Source organism: Alosa alosa, chromosome 22, assembly GCF_017589495.1.
Source record: "Alosa alosa isolate M-15738 ecotype Scorff River chromosome 22, AALO_Geno_1.1, whole genome shotgun sequence".
In the NCBI taxonomy this organism is placed as follows: domain Eukaryota; kingdom Metazoa; phylum Chordata; class Actinopteri; order Clupeiformes; family Clupeidae; genus Alosa; species Alosa alosa.
In genome coordinates, this window is record NC_063210.1 from 6,054,120 (window position 1) to 6,069,628 (window position 15,509).

At 41.7% G+C, this 15,509-nt stretch overlaps 2 protein-coding genes across 4 annotated transcripts in view; one reads left to right on the plus strand and one right to left on the minus strand.

The window, feature by feature from the left end:
• The window catches only part of LOC125287354 (myoferlin-like), a 37,325-nt gene extending 30,494 nt beyond the window's left edge, over window positions 1–6,831 (minus strand). For 2 of the 3 annotated variants that reach the window (XM_048233075.1, XM_048233074.1), the window contains exons 1-5: window positions 6,605–6,831; window positions 6,070–6,125; window positions 5,557–5,648; window positions 830–938; window positions 373–469 (exon numbers count right to left, since the gene is read on the minus strand). In XM_048233075.1, the coding sequence (XP_048089032.1) occupies window positions 373–469; window positions 830–938; window positions 5,557–5,648; window positions 6,070–6,125; window positions 6,605–6,692 (442 nt within the window). In that variant the 5' untranslated portion in view covers window positions 6,693–6,831. Of the gene's footprint in view, window positions 1–227; window positions 311–372; window positions 470–829; window positions 939–5,556; window positions 5,649–6,069; window positions 6,126–6,604 lie in introns of those variants that run through there. The other variant, XM_048233076.1, reaches the window with a different exon arrangement.
• A 744-nt stretch (window positions 6,832–7,575) lies between these two features.
• Window positions 7,576–13,998, plus strand: cep55l (centrosomal protein 55 like). The gene is made up of 8 exons (XM_048234004.1): window positions 7,576–7,689; window positions 8,069–8,271; window positions 8,536–8,808; window positions 10,186–10,230; window positions 10,515–10,665; window positions 10,987–11,075; window positions 11,672–11,995; window positions 13,305–13,998. The coding sequence occupies exons 2-8, from the start codon at window positions 8,083–8,085 to the stop codon at window positions 13,488–13,490; spliced, it is 1,257 nt and encodes a 418-aa protein (XP_048089961.1). The 5' UTR covers window positions 7,576–7,689; window positions 8,069–8,082; the 3' UTR covers window positions 13,491–13,998.
• Window positions 13,999–15,509: the final 1,511 nt, after the last annotated feature.

Below are 15,509 nucleotides of genomic sequence, written 5' to 3' on the forward strand. Positions count from 1 at the left end.
TCAGAAGCCTTAGTCACTGGAATGACAAAGAAATACATTAACCATAATTCTCCTCTGAATACCAAGTACTTAAGCATAAGAGACATGAAGCATGGTCAAGGCCTAATCCCCACACATTCCACAGAGGGATAAAGTCAACATCCATTCAATTCCAGTTACCCAACATTCCAAACAAAATCGTCAGAGCCCATTAACAGGGCAGAATGGCTTTAGCGGCAGCTACCTACCTACAAAGTACTCTTCCTGCAAATAGTACTCTTCCATTTGGTGGAAGGGGTGTGAGCACAGGGGTGTGAGCACAAGGTCAGCTCAGGAGAGTGATAATGGCAGCTAACTGGCAAAACAAACATAGAGATAGAGGCTGCACCATACCTGCATCTCCAGCACTGAGGTCTCCATCCTTCTGCTCATTAGGGTTGGGCGGGGCATTGGCAGGAGGTTCGTATCCAATCGTAAGATCAATAGTCGCCTGAGTGACATACCAGATTAAATATAAATATGGTTGCACAATTGCTACACAGTTTTTTGAAAACTAAAAAGAGTCTAAAGTATCATCTGGTTTTTGATAAATGTGCTAATGTTTGATGGTTTGAAATATTCATTTGAATGTTTGTTAAGACTGACATCCAGGTGCTGTCAGTTATGCTGATTGAGTTGCTAAGTAACAACAGCTCTAATGCAGAGGCAATCAATTGAGTTGTAGCCCAGAGGAACCCTGATATATGTGTGTGGTTTTTTCAGCTGCAATGTTTGATGTACAGCAATGTCAGTCATTCTTTTATCATATTTACTAGTAGCATGTAAAAATGTATTCACTTCAAACACTTACCCCAATGTTTTGGCCACTCTCACTGGAAAGCGCTAAGTTTTTGGAAGGAAGAGATCTGACCTGGCCACTGGCTAGGTCTCTCAAGGACACCTTGGCTGAGCCAAGGAATCTAAAACACAATCAGAGTACAAAGACAGGGCGGACCTCAGACTTTGTTGGGAAAGCATGTTGGTACTGTTAAGAAGTTCAGCCATTTAAATTCCTACGGCAGTAAGTAGCGCCAGTCAATCCATTTACTGCTTTGTTTTGACAGCACTGTTAACCAAGAATACTGAGCTCTAGAGTTGTGTTTGGCTGATAGAAATATTAGACAAAAATATATGAAGTAGATGGGCTTAACTCCAATATAAGCAGCACAATTGTGACCACAATCACTGAACTGAACAAAGACGACAAAAGACTACATACAGTAGCAACACTTTTACATCAGAAATGGCAATGAGGCCCAGACAATCTGAAGGTGTCAGAAAATTGAAGAATAGAGTGAAATGGGGCAAGATCATGTAGTGGCATAGCACACAAGGAAGCATCTGGGATATTGTGGCAGTCCAGACAGAGCATTGCAGCAAGCTAATAAAAATGGGTGTTGTTGAGAGAAAAACCCTTTGTGTGGTGACAGCCCCTGACATCACTCACACACACTTATGGACACATGGGAGACCTCCTCCCATAGCAAATAGCCACTTCTGATTCCCAGCATGCAATGTGGCTAGGCCCACAAAAGATCCGGGAGCATTCAACAGAAGGTCAATGCTTTTCAAAACTAAAATGAACCGCGAGTAAATGTTTGTACTGCAGTGCTAACACACTTGAATGTAAGTGCAGAGTTTAAACAGTGACCTCCAGAGCTTGCATGCAGATATCCGACTTAATATTAGTAGTATACACAGTACAAATGTAGACCCAGAGCTTGCATGCAGATATCTGACTTAATATTAGTAGTATACACAGTACAAATGCAGACATGCTAAGTCTTGTCTTTGACAGTTTGCAGTTAACACATCTTATAACCATACAGAACAATGAAAGGACGAGGTTCTTGTACTCAAAGACAACACAGCAGGTAGTAGTAGACACAGATGCTGATACACAAGGAAACTATACAGGGCATTTATACATAACATACAGACTTCAAAACGCTAACAGAAATACACACTAATATTACAAAAGGGCATTCTAAAAGCATTCATTCATCATCACACTCAAATTGCTTCATGTGGTGAACTGTTGTGCATATAGACATACAGTAGATGCATACAATCTCCCTTGCATGCAACTGTACATTCAAATGGAATCCATGAAGTTTTCTTGGTAGTTGATGTTTTGCAGTGACACAGAGAAATCCCACATGACAAGCCAGGGGTAGCCCTGCTGCACGAGTGTGTAACATCATCACATCCTGTTCCATAATGCAGAGGGCATGACTCTGACACTGATGTTCCAGAACCCCTGAGTACCCAATCACAGACTACACTTCCTAATCAGATACAGACGGGGAACCAAAATACATTCCTATATCAACATTCAGCTGATCTCTCTTGTGGCATTGTCACTGGACAGAATGAGGGTCCACTTATTCTGTCCAGTGACAATGACCACACTGCCGCAAGACAAACTCTATATGCACAGAATTCAAAGTGTTTTCTCACTGTTACCCAGAAAACTGGACTTGCACTGGAAGAGACTCCTTCAATATTAGATTAGGCGGGTGAACAAATATTAAACGTGTGGGTACCACTTGTGACTCACTTGGCAACCGCACGAGTGTGTTGCTTGTTACTATGAGGAAGTGACAAAAGCCCTGGGCAGTGAGGAAATTCACACCGCTGTAATGGCTCGCTGTGCCAGCTGCCCACTGCATACCACCTACCCACACAGACCTTATCCTGCATGCAGGCTACTCACTGAACACAATAGGACAACAGATTTGGCATCACACATGCCATCCCTGCCATTCTTCCCACCAGGCCTGGATAAGGTACAAACTCCTTCAAATGGCATTATATATTTTGTACTGTTCTCAAGATAGGAATTTGTCCGTAGTTAGCTTGTATTGTTCTGTCAAATGAACTATGTGGTCACATGAAAAAGTTAGGTTTTCTAGCTTGATATTGCCAAATATGGCTTCTATCATTGACAACTACCATTTGTAAGGCTATACTGTTTACAAGGCTTGACTGTTGCCACTTGTTTGACACTTGACACAAAAAACTCTATAATGTCTCTGATTAAGTTACAATAATAGCTATATTTCATCACCCCACCCCTTTTGAAAAATGTAAATATGTTGATTACAAATAGACAGTCTATTATCAGAGATATGGTTGATTCATGACATGGTATGAATACAATGCATATGGTGAATGAGCCATTCTTTTTACAGTCATCAGGAAACAGACGTTGATGGAAAGTTTGAGAAACGCTGGTGCACCAGTCACCCAGCTCACACATACACACTGACCCTAGCACTAACTCATCAAAGCATGCTTTTCCCAGGCTAAGCATCACGCGTGATCTTTCAACACACATCACAGCGCTGCACAGCGCATGTGTGCTCTTTGGCAAACAGGAGCTTATAGGCCCAATGAGGCAACAATGTCTAGTCACAGAGGAGTGATGAGGTCTATTCTTCATCCAATCACAGGACCACAGGACTACACTGCTTGTTCACTCCTGAGTTCAGGCATGCTGTGATGAAATCTAATAAGGCTGGCGAAAACTTTTCTCTCCCAAGTTGCTAAGTTACCACCAAAAAAACACACACACACACTCCCTCTCGCCTCTCCTCCCCCCAGCCTCACCAGACAGAGTAACTGAGTGGGAGACTGAGACAGAGAGAGTCAGACGGGGCCATGGAAGACTTCACTGGGGTGAAGAGAGCGACTCTCCAGAGACACAGAGCAGAGCAGAACAGAGGGCTGGATTACTGGCTAAAATAATGCCTCACATGAGACTGATTACAACCCCATGACCAGAAATGAGAGCTATGTAGGGTAGTGATCATGTATGATGGGTGTGGCAATGTTGTATGATAATGTATGGTAATGTATTCTGACATGGCGCGCTACGTCGTAGAGTTTCATGTTAAATATACATAACCACCCGCCAAAGCAGTGTTACACACATAGTTGTGGTTAGTCCTTGAGTGATCTTCCAGATTGGTTCCACATGTGCGTCTTAGTTGGTGGAAACTTCGACAAAGACTGTATAAAACTCATTTGAAGGAAAAGGGGGAAGGACTTTGTTCCTTTTTTCCGTTTGACAGATATGATGCTTAAAGCTACAGTCAGCCACCCAGCGAGCAGGACAGCAGGACTCTTCAGCAATGAAACGGCAAACTCCCTACATTTTCACTATTTCCACTTGCTTCAGAAGAGCTCTTTGTGAAAAAATATTGGAAAGAATGTGCACATAAAATCCAGCCAGCACATGTAGCCCAATCACTGGTAATCATCAGTAGGCTTGACGTTTAAATACACAAACACACACACACACACACACACACACACTACTCAGTCAAGCATTTGACATGATCCGGGGTGCTCCTCCAAAAAAAGCCAACATCTCCTCCAGTCTCTCCCATCCGTGGGCATGTCTGAGCACAACCTGGTTTGTATGGACACAGGGAGGGCCCACAATGGCACATTCTCTCACCCATACCTGTACAGCTGGCCAACTGGATTACACAAGACTGTTCCTGGCAGGATACAGCCTAGTATATAACAATATATAGTGTATAGTATGGAATACTGTTTAGAAGGATATAATGCAATATTATATCACACATAATAACATAATATACACCTCATGTCAGATACTATGCTACAAATGCACATACACTATCAGTATCATATTCTGCATGCATCCCTTATGTCTACAGACTGGACTAAAAGTACCTGATTACCATTGTGCTCGCAATCACAGGGTCAAGTACCCGTAATTACTGCCAAGGTGCATTCTCACCATCACATGTTGTCGCTGCACTGTAACTGACCACGTGTCTTCTCTATTCTGTTTCTAGTTGACCAACTCTGGAACAGGCCTTGACCACCACACAGAAGCTGACTCTGGAGTGGTGATGGTCTGTCGCTCTACAGAATAATTACTTTAGGCTAAATAACATGGACAGCATGGCGTCATGCACTTGCTTTCTGAGGACATGTCAAAACTGGTCGACCATATTGCCAAAGTTGCAGCCTGAGTCTACACAGTAAGTGTTTTTGAAGCCATGCAGATCATGGGCAGAAAGTCTGCCAAGAACCACATCATCTTGAGCCTTAAGTGAACCAATGACTCTTTACCCAGATATCTGAACACAGAATCTCATGCCTAACCTCCAAACCAAAGTTCGCAAATTCGAGAGCCCTCTGAAAAGTAGTACCATCACTTCATCTAATAGCATTACACTGAGTTAAAATTACTCCAGTGGCATCTTCTGGGGAAGATTCAATTAAATCAAGTAGGGCACACCATGGCATGAGTCACTGTTGAATATTCTTCACTGTTATGCGCAGCAAGTCAGTGGTGCAGAATTCTGGCCTTGCCCATATTGTTACCTTGTGGTAGCCAAGTGAATGTAAATAGTACAGGGTCATGCTGTGTAGCTCTGAGTCTGCAAGAGCATATCGGTGAGAAACCAGACCAAATGCCTTACTGTGTACCTTTGTGAAGTTGGCACTGCTTTTCTGTGTCAACAAAGTAGGGCGTTACACCCACCTTGTACTTACTTGTCTTTGCCAATTGTTTCATAGTCCTTAACGATGACATCGATGAAGGCAGTGGTATCAAGTGGAGCACCCTTTAAATCAAACTCGAGAACCTGGAAGGGCATAAGCATATTATTTGTAGGAGAATGAAATGGTGGTTGAGCCATATCTAAATGTTTTGCTTTGAGGTCACTAAAAAGTTATTAATTAAAGATTTTGATTAAGACATGAATTTCTGAACTTCTAAAAGTAATACTGAATTGATGTTGAATTCACATGGATAATGTTGCCCTCATAATCGAATCATAACTGTTGGTCTAAGCATCTATGTGACCCTTGTGACATACTGTATGTGACCCTTCAATTAGTTCATGAGTTCAGCATGGCACTGCTGAGGCTGAGGTTGCAACTATAATAATGTGATGAAACTATGATAAATAGAAAGCAATTAATTATGTTTTTGTCTATGAATAATACATCAAGAAAACAAATAAAACTGGCCCACAGTGTATTTTACAGTGTATGGTTACTTACTTCATTCCAAACTGGATTCAGTTCATTGTTAATTGATTTGGTCTTCTTCTTTTCTCCTGAAATATTAACATATATATTCTGAAATATTCTAGACCTACTACTGTATAGCCCTTGTCAAGTTGAAGGCCTATTATTCCGAACATTGATGAGTAATTTAACATTACAGTGAAATGTCTACGTGAGCGAACACTAGCAGACAATAACAGAAATGTTAGTTTACACCCTATCAAATAACTTCTGATCCTATCTCAACATCACAAGCAGACCATGTAATCCTCAGTAGCCTATAGTCGTCATCAATGTTGGTACAGGGTGTTGGCAGCTGCTAATCAAAGGATGTGTTTTTCTCTTTTCTGGTCATTTAAAGAACATTTTATATTCTGAAAGGCCAGGTAAATCAGTCAGTGATGGTCTACTCACAGTAATTGACACGAAATCTACTTTAAGACATGTCAAAGAATAAGTAGCCTAGGCGATAAGCATTTCTCATATTGTTTCCTTACTTTCTCATTTGCATAACCCCCAACTGACTTACCTTTAAAAAATATTGACGTAATGGGATCGGGGGAACCAAGTTTCTTTTTAGGAAGTCCTTTGGCACATTCCACAACAACTCGCAACATATTGGTAACAGCATATAATCCTAGTTATGCGCGCAAGATGATATCTCATGCCTTTCCCTCAAGGCAGTGACATTACTGTGGATAAGCGGAACTCCAGGGAACTGGTCCGGGTTTAACTCAGGGAAATGGGTGGAGGAGGAGGCTGATGATTACAGTGGTATAAGTGGTACTTCACCTGATTGTAGCGATATTCACATTACATTAGGGACTCATGCTCCATACATTGGCTACTAGATACTAAGTTCATCATTATCCCTGTTGCTGTATCTATCTGAATAAATAAAATTTAGACCAATGCCTCAGGTATCATAAATCGCAGCCGAAAAGTTCCATAAACAAATCTGTAATGAAGATAATTACATGATGCAGCCCGTACACTAGGCATTTTGGTGCCATCTTCTGGCTAATGTACGGTACGTGCATCAGATGTGCAGTTAGCCTCGTAAGACCATCCTGATCTCGCGAGCTTTCAAGGTTTCACTCGATATGCGGAGCAAATCCATCTGGCGGAGTCAGGTTAATGTGCAGTTGCCTGACTTTCTCATTTTCTTGTTTTTGCGTCTACAATACATCACAACCTGATACTAGCCTACTACAGTCCTACTTGAATGTTACCGAAAAATCTAGCCTTTCTACCAGGTTAGCATGCCTATTTAGCGTCTGCCAAATCCCATATCCATAACCATAATTTGTTTCTACTTACAACTTCAATAAATTTGCGTTTAAGGCCACTACCAGGCATTTCTCTCTTTATATTATTATCATTATTAGTAGTAGTAGTAGTAGTAGGCTGTAAAAAAATATAAAACCAGAGCCCGTTTAGACATTCTCTGATAAACCAGAGACGTACAGGCGTAAATTGCAAAACCGGATATTACGTCAGACGCGCCGTATTCAAACTTGTTTTCAATACGGAAGCACGGCCAGACCGTTTAGAAGAAGGGTTTCCTCAAAAACGCTGTGATGCTGTAAACATTTTAAAACATAACTATTGACAGTGAGTTGCTTTTCATAAACGTATCCGATACTGTTTTGATAACTAATACCGCTTTATTCCATCAAGTATGTATATGTTATTGTAAATCAGGTAATGCTAGTTTGAATAACAGGGTGATAACTGAAAGCTTTCTTAGGTCCTTGAGACAACAAACATGCTGACGTTATATTGTGTTTTCCTTTTCAGTTTTGTTATATTATTGACAGGATAATTTAAATAATTTCCGCAAAACCTGTGAACTTACACCTGACTTTTTGAATGGACCCTTTTAAATAAATCTATTCACACTTGAAATTATGTGTCAGTTTCCGTTGAGTTTAAAGCATATATCGTTATTGTAATTAACATTTTAACATTGTTTTTACTGTCGTTTTCGAAGACTACACTCTTGCAATGGCTGCCAGAGGTGCAAAGGATGCTATTGTTAACAAGTTGGGCTTTAAATCAAATGGCTCCAAGATGGAATTGGAGCTTGATAAACTCCGCAGAGAAAATGCACATCTTAAGAAGAACTTGGATGAAATGTCCAGACGGCATGGACATGGAAAGCACTCCGATTCGGACAAAACGAAACTACTCGAGGTATGTCACCTGCAGCAACATTAACTTGATACATGAATATTAAGAGGGGGCCTATGTAAAGAGGATCCTGTACAGACGAACCTAACAAATATGAATAAAAATCGAACCCCACAGGGCGAGGACCTCGTCCTGTTTTTGTTTATTATTATTGTTGTATTATATTACAAATTTGGGGAGTTAATTGGTTGTTATTGTGGGCATGGAATGAAATTATAGACCTAAATGTTCTCCATCGTTCTCTATTTTTGTCGCATTTCCTTTCAGAGGATCGTATCTCTGGAGACCTTGAGGGAGAGGAACTCCCAACAGCTCCTGTCGAAGGACCAGGAGATCGCAACGCTCCGACAACAGCTGCGCTCGGCGCAGGGCGAGGTGGTCGCGTCGTTGCACTCCCAGCTGGATGAGAAGAAGAAAGAGGCCGAGCAGAGAGAGAAACTCTTCCAGTCGCTGACTGTAGAGACGGAGAACCTGAAGAACAGGTTGGCCTCAGTGACGGAAAGATGCCAGGCCCTGGAGAAGCGTGACCCCGCTGCACAGGTGAGAGAACCAATCATTCAAATGACTTTTGTTTGTTTGGTTTCGGAGGAAAATGCTAGTAGGCTACCTAACTATTTTAAGAAATTCCTTAGATATGTTGTCTAAATGTAATGTTTTTTTTTGTGTCCGGAAGATGGCTTTATCCAAAGCAATATTTCAGAATTGAAATTCAAATAATACCATGTAAGGGGTAATAACGCATTTGAAATGCATCTCGCAGCGTTTAGTTTCACTTTCACCCAACGGAAGCACCATAACGTTTCAGGATAAAGGCCTAAGTAAATGCGAAATGATAATGATGGGCATATTTTATTCACCTGTTGACAATTGGGAAAATGTACGTTTTCTGAGATAAAATATTGCTTGCAGAGGAATTTCTCCGATGATTGGGTAGGCTATATTCTTTATTAATTCAAATATTATGTCAGAGCCCTTATGTCAATGGAATCCTGTTGCATAATAATCACCAGTAGGTGGCAGCATGGCCACTCAAAAGAAGGATGAAACGTCCCTGTAGTTAGTGCGATGGTGACTATATGTCAAATGATAAAATAACATGATGCTCCTCAGTGTGGGTGAACACTTAGACATAACCTTAATAATTATTTGTTTTTAAAAAATGTTGAACAAATGTTTGGCGCTTTTTATAGAATTAATCAGTTAATCAACAAATCAGTCTGTCACAACTATGCTGGTTTGGTAAATCAGTTAGAAGGAAGCTGGAAAACTGCTGTATGTTGAACAATACTCCAGGTGACATCATTATAGTAATTCCCAAAGCCTTCCTCGAGTGCTGGGAGACACTGGGCAGACTTTCTTAAATCCATAATCACTAACAGTCAGTCAAGAAGAAGGGAATCCCCGGTCATCTGCGCATCCCAGGAATGATGACCATCTGACCCCTAAAGCATGCTAATATTTGTTCTAAGCAACTATGGGATGGTTTGACCCCGCAAGTTTAAAGTTGACAGGCTTATAGTTAAACACGAACAGACTTAACCGTTTATGAGAGGCTCAAGAGGCATTACTGCGGATGAGCCCGGCAGTTGAGTAGTTATGATTGGCCCTGTCAATCAGACAAAGATGGAAAGGCTATGAGACGATAATAGGATGAGAAGGAGACTAGGGGTGTAGCGGTACAGAGTGAGATTTTTCTCGGGGTGGGACAGACAGTGTCATTTACTCATGGTCGACAGGCAGATAAACCTCCAGATTATTGATATGTTTTCCATGGTAGTCTGCTGCAAGGCCCTGTAATAAAGTGGCGGTAGATTAAAACTGTCAGGGTCATTTCATCATCAGTTCACAAACACTGACTGAGAAACAGTATACACAAGTATTTTGTACATGATTAAGTATTTTTCTTTTCTGTGGCAGGTCCAGACTGGTGATGTGGCAGTGATCCAGGACCAGCTGAGAGATGTAATAGAATAACACCGTCATATCCATCAGCGCATATGTCTTCATAGCTGTGCATCATGTAACTCCACTGGCTGTAGCTAATTGAAGGCCTCTGGAGTCCTTTTTAGAAATGATCTCTCACACCATTTCCTTCCATTCTGTACAACATGTAAAATTCATGTATTCAATCGTTCACCATACCACTATAATACATAGTTAATGTAGAGAAAGCCTCTGTGCGCGCAGCATACAGTGTTATCTGAATTGACCCCCCCCCTCCCTCCATGCTGGTTGTTGTGTAACAGGCCCTTGAGAAGAACCAGCACTGGCTGGTGTACGACCAGCAGCGGGAGGCCTACGTCCAGGGGCTGCTGGCCCGGACCCAGGAGCTGGAGCAGCAGCTCAGCCGACCCAACCAGACTTTCCCGCAGCAGGGCAAAGAGGGCCCTTCAGAGGGTAAGGACACTCCCACACACCCAGGCCTGTGCAGGACCAGAGGAGCCCTATTCTGGAACATTGCAGCATGCACTGACCAAAACTGTTGTTGCTGAGCATATCTTGTGCTTGTCATGTTGATTTCACACTGCTTGATTTCCTCGTTTGTGACGATACATCAGTTTGCTAATTTTATTACTAAACACCTTTTGTACAACATTGCTAAAACTTGACATGACAGCGCTCATATGGCTTACACCCTGTGTTCTCTCCTCTCTTTTTCTCTCTCTCTCTTTTTTTTCCTCTCTCTCTCTCTCTCTTTTTCTCTCTCTTTCTCTCCAGCGAACAAGACCACCACGGCTGCCCAGCAGGAGCAGCTGCTGAAACAGCTGCAGGAGGCGCAGAGGGAGGCCGGTACACTGAGGGAGAAGGTAGGACTGCTCATCCCAGTAGGCCTCATAGATATAGAAACCTAGATACTATCTTCGCCATTCAGACATATGCCTACGTGACACAACATATCGAGGTGGTCATTCCACTTAATGTGTATTGAAAAAATGCTGTCTTCTCTCTCAATACTCATTGAGCAGGTTGTGACCGCCCCAATATGGCCGCCAAACAGACACGTTGTGGCCACATAGAAACAGCAAACAATGTGGCATCTAGTTTTCTATTTATATGGTTGGCTTACCAGCTTCTCACCTTTTCTTCACTCCTCAATATTCTTCCCCTTTTCTCTTCTTCTATTGTGTTCTTCATACTCCAGCTTCAGAGAGATGGGTCTCCTCTTGTCTGCTGGGGTTGGCTAAAATGTTATTCCATGTTACAAGGGAGTTTAACTTTTGCACTTGTTCTAATGGGCTTTAGGCCTTTGAAACTGTAATGTATCTTTTCTTTATCAATAACATTATATGAGTCATACAATACAAGGAACTGTAATAGAACTACATTGAAATCAGAGTGAATGAATAAAACTGCATTGTTATCAGATTGAATGACTAAAAACTGCCCCCTAACCGACTCCCAGGCGATGCAGGCTGAGCGGGAGCTGGCGGAGCTGAGGCAGCGGTCAGGCCGGGTGGAGGGGGAGGCGCAGGCGGAGCGGCAGAGGAGCGGGCAGGCCAGCCGGGAGGCCCAGGAGCAGCGGGAGAGGGCGGCCAAGGCGGAGCGAGAGGCCGAGGGCTTGCGGGAGAAGGTAGTGCGGGCCCAGGAGGAGGCGCGCGGCCTGAGGGGGAGGTACGAGGAGAAGCGAAGAGAGCTGGAGAACGCCGACACGCTCCTGGAGGAGGAGCGGAAGAGGGCGTCCGATCTACTCTTACAGGTGTGTGTGTGTGTGTGTGTGTGTTTTTGTGTGTGTGCATTGATGAGAGGTGTATGCTCTCTTTTGTATGGCTAGGACTATGTAGGTACGTATGATATGACATAGTAACATAGCAGTCTTCACCAGAGTAAATACAGTTGTGTGCAGAATAATAGCAGTGTGTTTTAAGAAATTGAATAAAGCTCAAAATCCTTAGAATAGCTGTTAATTCCAGAATATAAATGCATTGGGAACACTGCACATTCAATTTCAAATAAAAACATGACCAAAATTGATCAAGCTTGTGTTATACCTTTACAGAAAGTGAAGAAAACCATATAAGAAAAAGAATGTTAGGCAGGCAAAAAAAACCATGTTTGCATTTTTCTTTTACTGACTTCAGTGTACTGTGGCTTGAATTCAGTGCATGTGGATCGTTGGACAAACTGTCTGCGGCCCCCATGCACTGAATTCAAGCCACAGTGCACTGTGAAGACAGTAAAGCATGGTGGTGCACAATTCATGTTATGGGGATGTTTCTCATACTGTGGTGTTGGACCTATTTATCACACACCAGAGATCATGGATCAGTTTCAATACATCAACATATTTGAAGGGTCATGCTGTCTTATGCTGAAGAGGACATGCCTTTGAAATGGGTGTTTCAACAAGACAATGACCCAAAACACACCAGTAAGCGAGCAAAGTCTTGGTTCCAGACTAACAAGATTGACGCTATGGAGTGGCCAGCCCGATCCCCAGACCTCAATCCTATAGAAAACTTGTGAGGTGACATCAAAAATGCTGTTTCTGAGGCAAAACCCAGAAATGCAGAGGAATGTAGTTCAATCGTCCTGGGCTGGAATACTTGTTCACAGGTGCCAGTAGCTGGTCGACTCCATGCAACACAGATGTGAAGCAATTCTCAGAAATAATGGTAATGCAACTAGATATTAGTGCAGTGATTCAAAGTAAAGAATCAAAATCTGCTATTTTTTAAATAGCCTAATTCCCTTTTCTTAACTTTCTGTAGGCCTAAAGGTATAACACAAACTTGATCAATTTTGGTCATGTTTTGATTTGAAATTGAATGTGCAGTGTTCCCAATGCATTGATATTATGGACAGCTATTCTAAGGATATTAACAGCTATTCTAAGGATTTTGAGCTTTATTCAATGTTTTAAAACACACTGCTATTATTTTGCACACAACTGTGTTAGATGTACAATAAGTAAGTGTTGAACATATGACCAACAACTCTGATCTGATCTTGTGTGACTTGTCTTATCTGTGTGTGTGTGCGTGTGTGCGCGTGCCACTGGTTTATGGTACACATCCTCTATTCCTCCCAACCTGCAGAAACACCAGTCTCGCTTCTCGGAGCCCTCCTCCTACACCCGGCTGGAGCGTCTCACAGTGGACGACCCCACCTCCCCCTCCAAGGTGCTGGACGAGAGCTTCCTGGAGTGTCCCAAATGTCACACCACCTACCCTACCAGCCAGCATCGTGAGCTGCTCACCCACATCGACTACTGCTGTGCCTGAAGCAATCTGAAGTGTTTTTGTTTTTGTTTTGTTATTTAATTTCTTCTGAATGTTTACCATATAAAAGTATTTTCTAGAAATTTTTATGACCAAATATCTTGAGTATTTTTTTATTTTCTTGATTGATCTGTGGTGGGTATCAGTAATCCACATGTGTTTGCTTTACTACTGTGTGTATATGTTTGGTATTGGGCATTTTAAGTTGTACTGTATTTTCATTGAACAAGCCTCCAGAATTGAATGTGTTCCCATAAACCTATTATGACTTATGACATTATGACATACACAATCATTGATATGAGATTCAGTCCCAAATCTGTCTGCTATGCTTTAAGTTATGTGTGACTTTATATAACTTCTTTGTCTTTGTTTTACATATTTCAACATCTAGCAATATATGGGTAGAATGGTAATGTTATTTGCACTTGGGACTCTTGTTTATGACTTCACCGTTTTTGCTTCCTTGTATATCTTACTGTGTGCAGAACTTCAATTAAAAGAAAGACAGTAAAACTGGAATTGACGCCATTTCTTTTTCTCCTGGTGCTAAAAGCAATACAGTGCCTAAAATCAAATTCAAATGTGTTTCAGTGGAGAAAGATACCACTGTGTGGGTGTGTCAGGGTACAAATATCAGAGCGTGAAAGAGATCTTTGTGATATGAAGGTGTGTGTGTGTGTGTGTCCAAGAGAGGGTTTTCTCTATTAATGATGCTGTTTACCATAGGGCAGGAAAGTCCTCCCACACCTGATGTCTACCATTACAACCCTGATCTAAACCTTGAGAAAGACTGCTGGGGGTAAGTCCTTGAATTAGATGCTAAACTATTCACAGCGGAGGATTACAGGAGTTCCTGCATTGCTGAGTGAAGAGGCTAAGGAGGTCTTCTCTAAGACAATGTGCTCGGGGGGTGTTAGGGTATTATAACCAGGCTTGGAATTTCACCATTCTGGGGGCAAGGCCACTTGGCCTTCAGTTGGGCATATTTGGTGGGGGGCCACATGTCAGGGCACCAAGGCCAAAGTTAACTATACAGTAGTAGGCTATAAAAATGATCAAAGTTGTATTTAGCCTATTCACTGCAGTAGACCTGCATCACTGTATGAAACATTACAAAAACATGAAACATGACATATTACATAGAACTGTAAATCATCTGATCATCTAATATTTACAGATATCTAGGCTATATATAACATTTATTTTATATTTGGCCTGTTATAAAATCATGTATTGAACAATTTAACCACAGCTCAGCTTTAAGAAACTCTAATAGCCTAGATGCATGCTTAGCATTTTGTGATCATTAGGCTAAGGCTACGTTCACAAACTCAGTCAGCTGTCCTCTGATTTACCAATATCTATCTAGGCGATATTTGTAACATTTATTTTGTATGTGGCCCGTTATGAAATCATGTGGAACAATTTAAACACATTGTAAAACTTAAAGCCCAAATTTGGAGACATCCATGCATGTCGAAATTTACTGCAAATTCAAAACTGGATTACTCTAGAACGGCTAACTGTACAGGGGACTGCTTTACACCGTTGTGTTCGGTGTCTGCTGTTTATTCTGATATATGGTTTGACGTGTGTTAAAAGAAGGGTTCGTGAAGTATTCCACCGAGATGAATGGGTTGGGAGATCATGGGACGCAAAACCTTCAGTAGAATGTATGACTAAATTGAATTATGTTATGTACTTTTCTCGCGAACCGTTCAACTCAGCAATTATCGGGTAACATCGTTTAAAAGCTGAGAAAAAGCTCTTTCATGTGATACTTGTGATGTCTGTGTGATGAATAGGCTACTTCGCGAGTAGTTCAACTGAGATGAATGGGTGAATTTGGACGCACTTTATTTCTTGCGCTGTCACTTTCTCCACTGCGTAAAAGACTAAATTAATTTGCGCTGTGAATGCTAAGATTATTTTGACAGACCACAGGCTAAATAAAAATCACTATTACTAGGGCGCAAAGCAGAATATTAAAAGAAGGGTGCACCAAGGCCACCGTGGCAT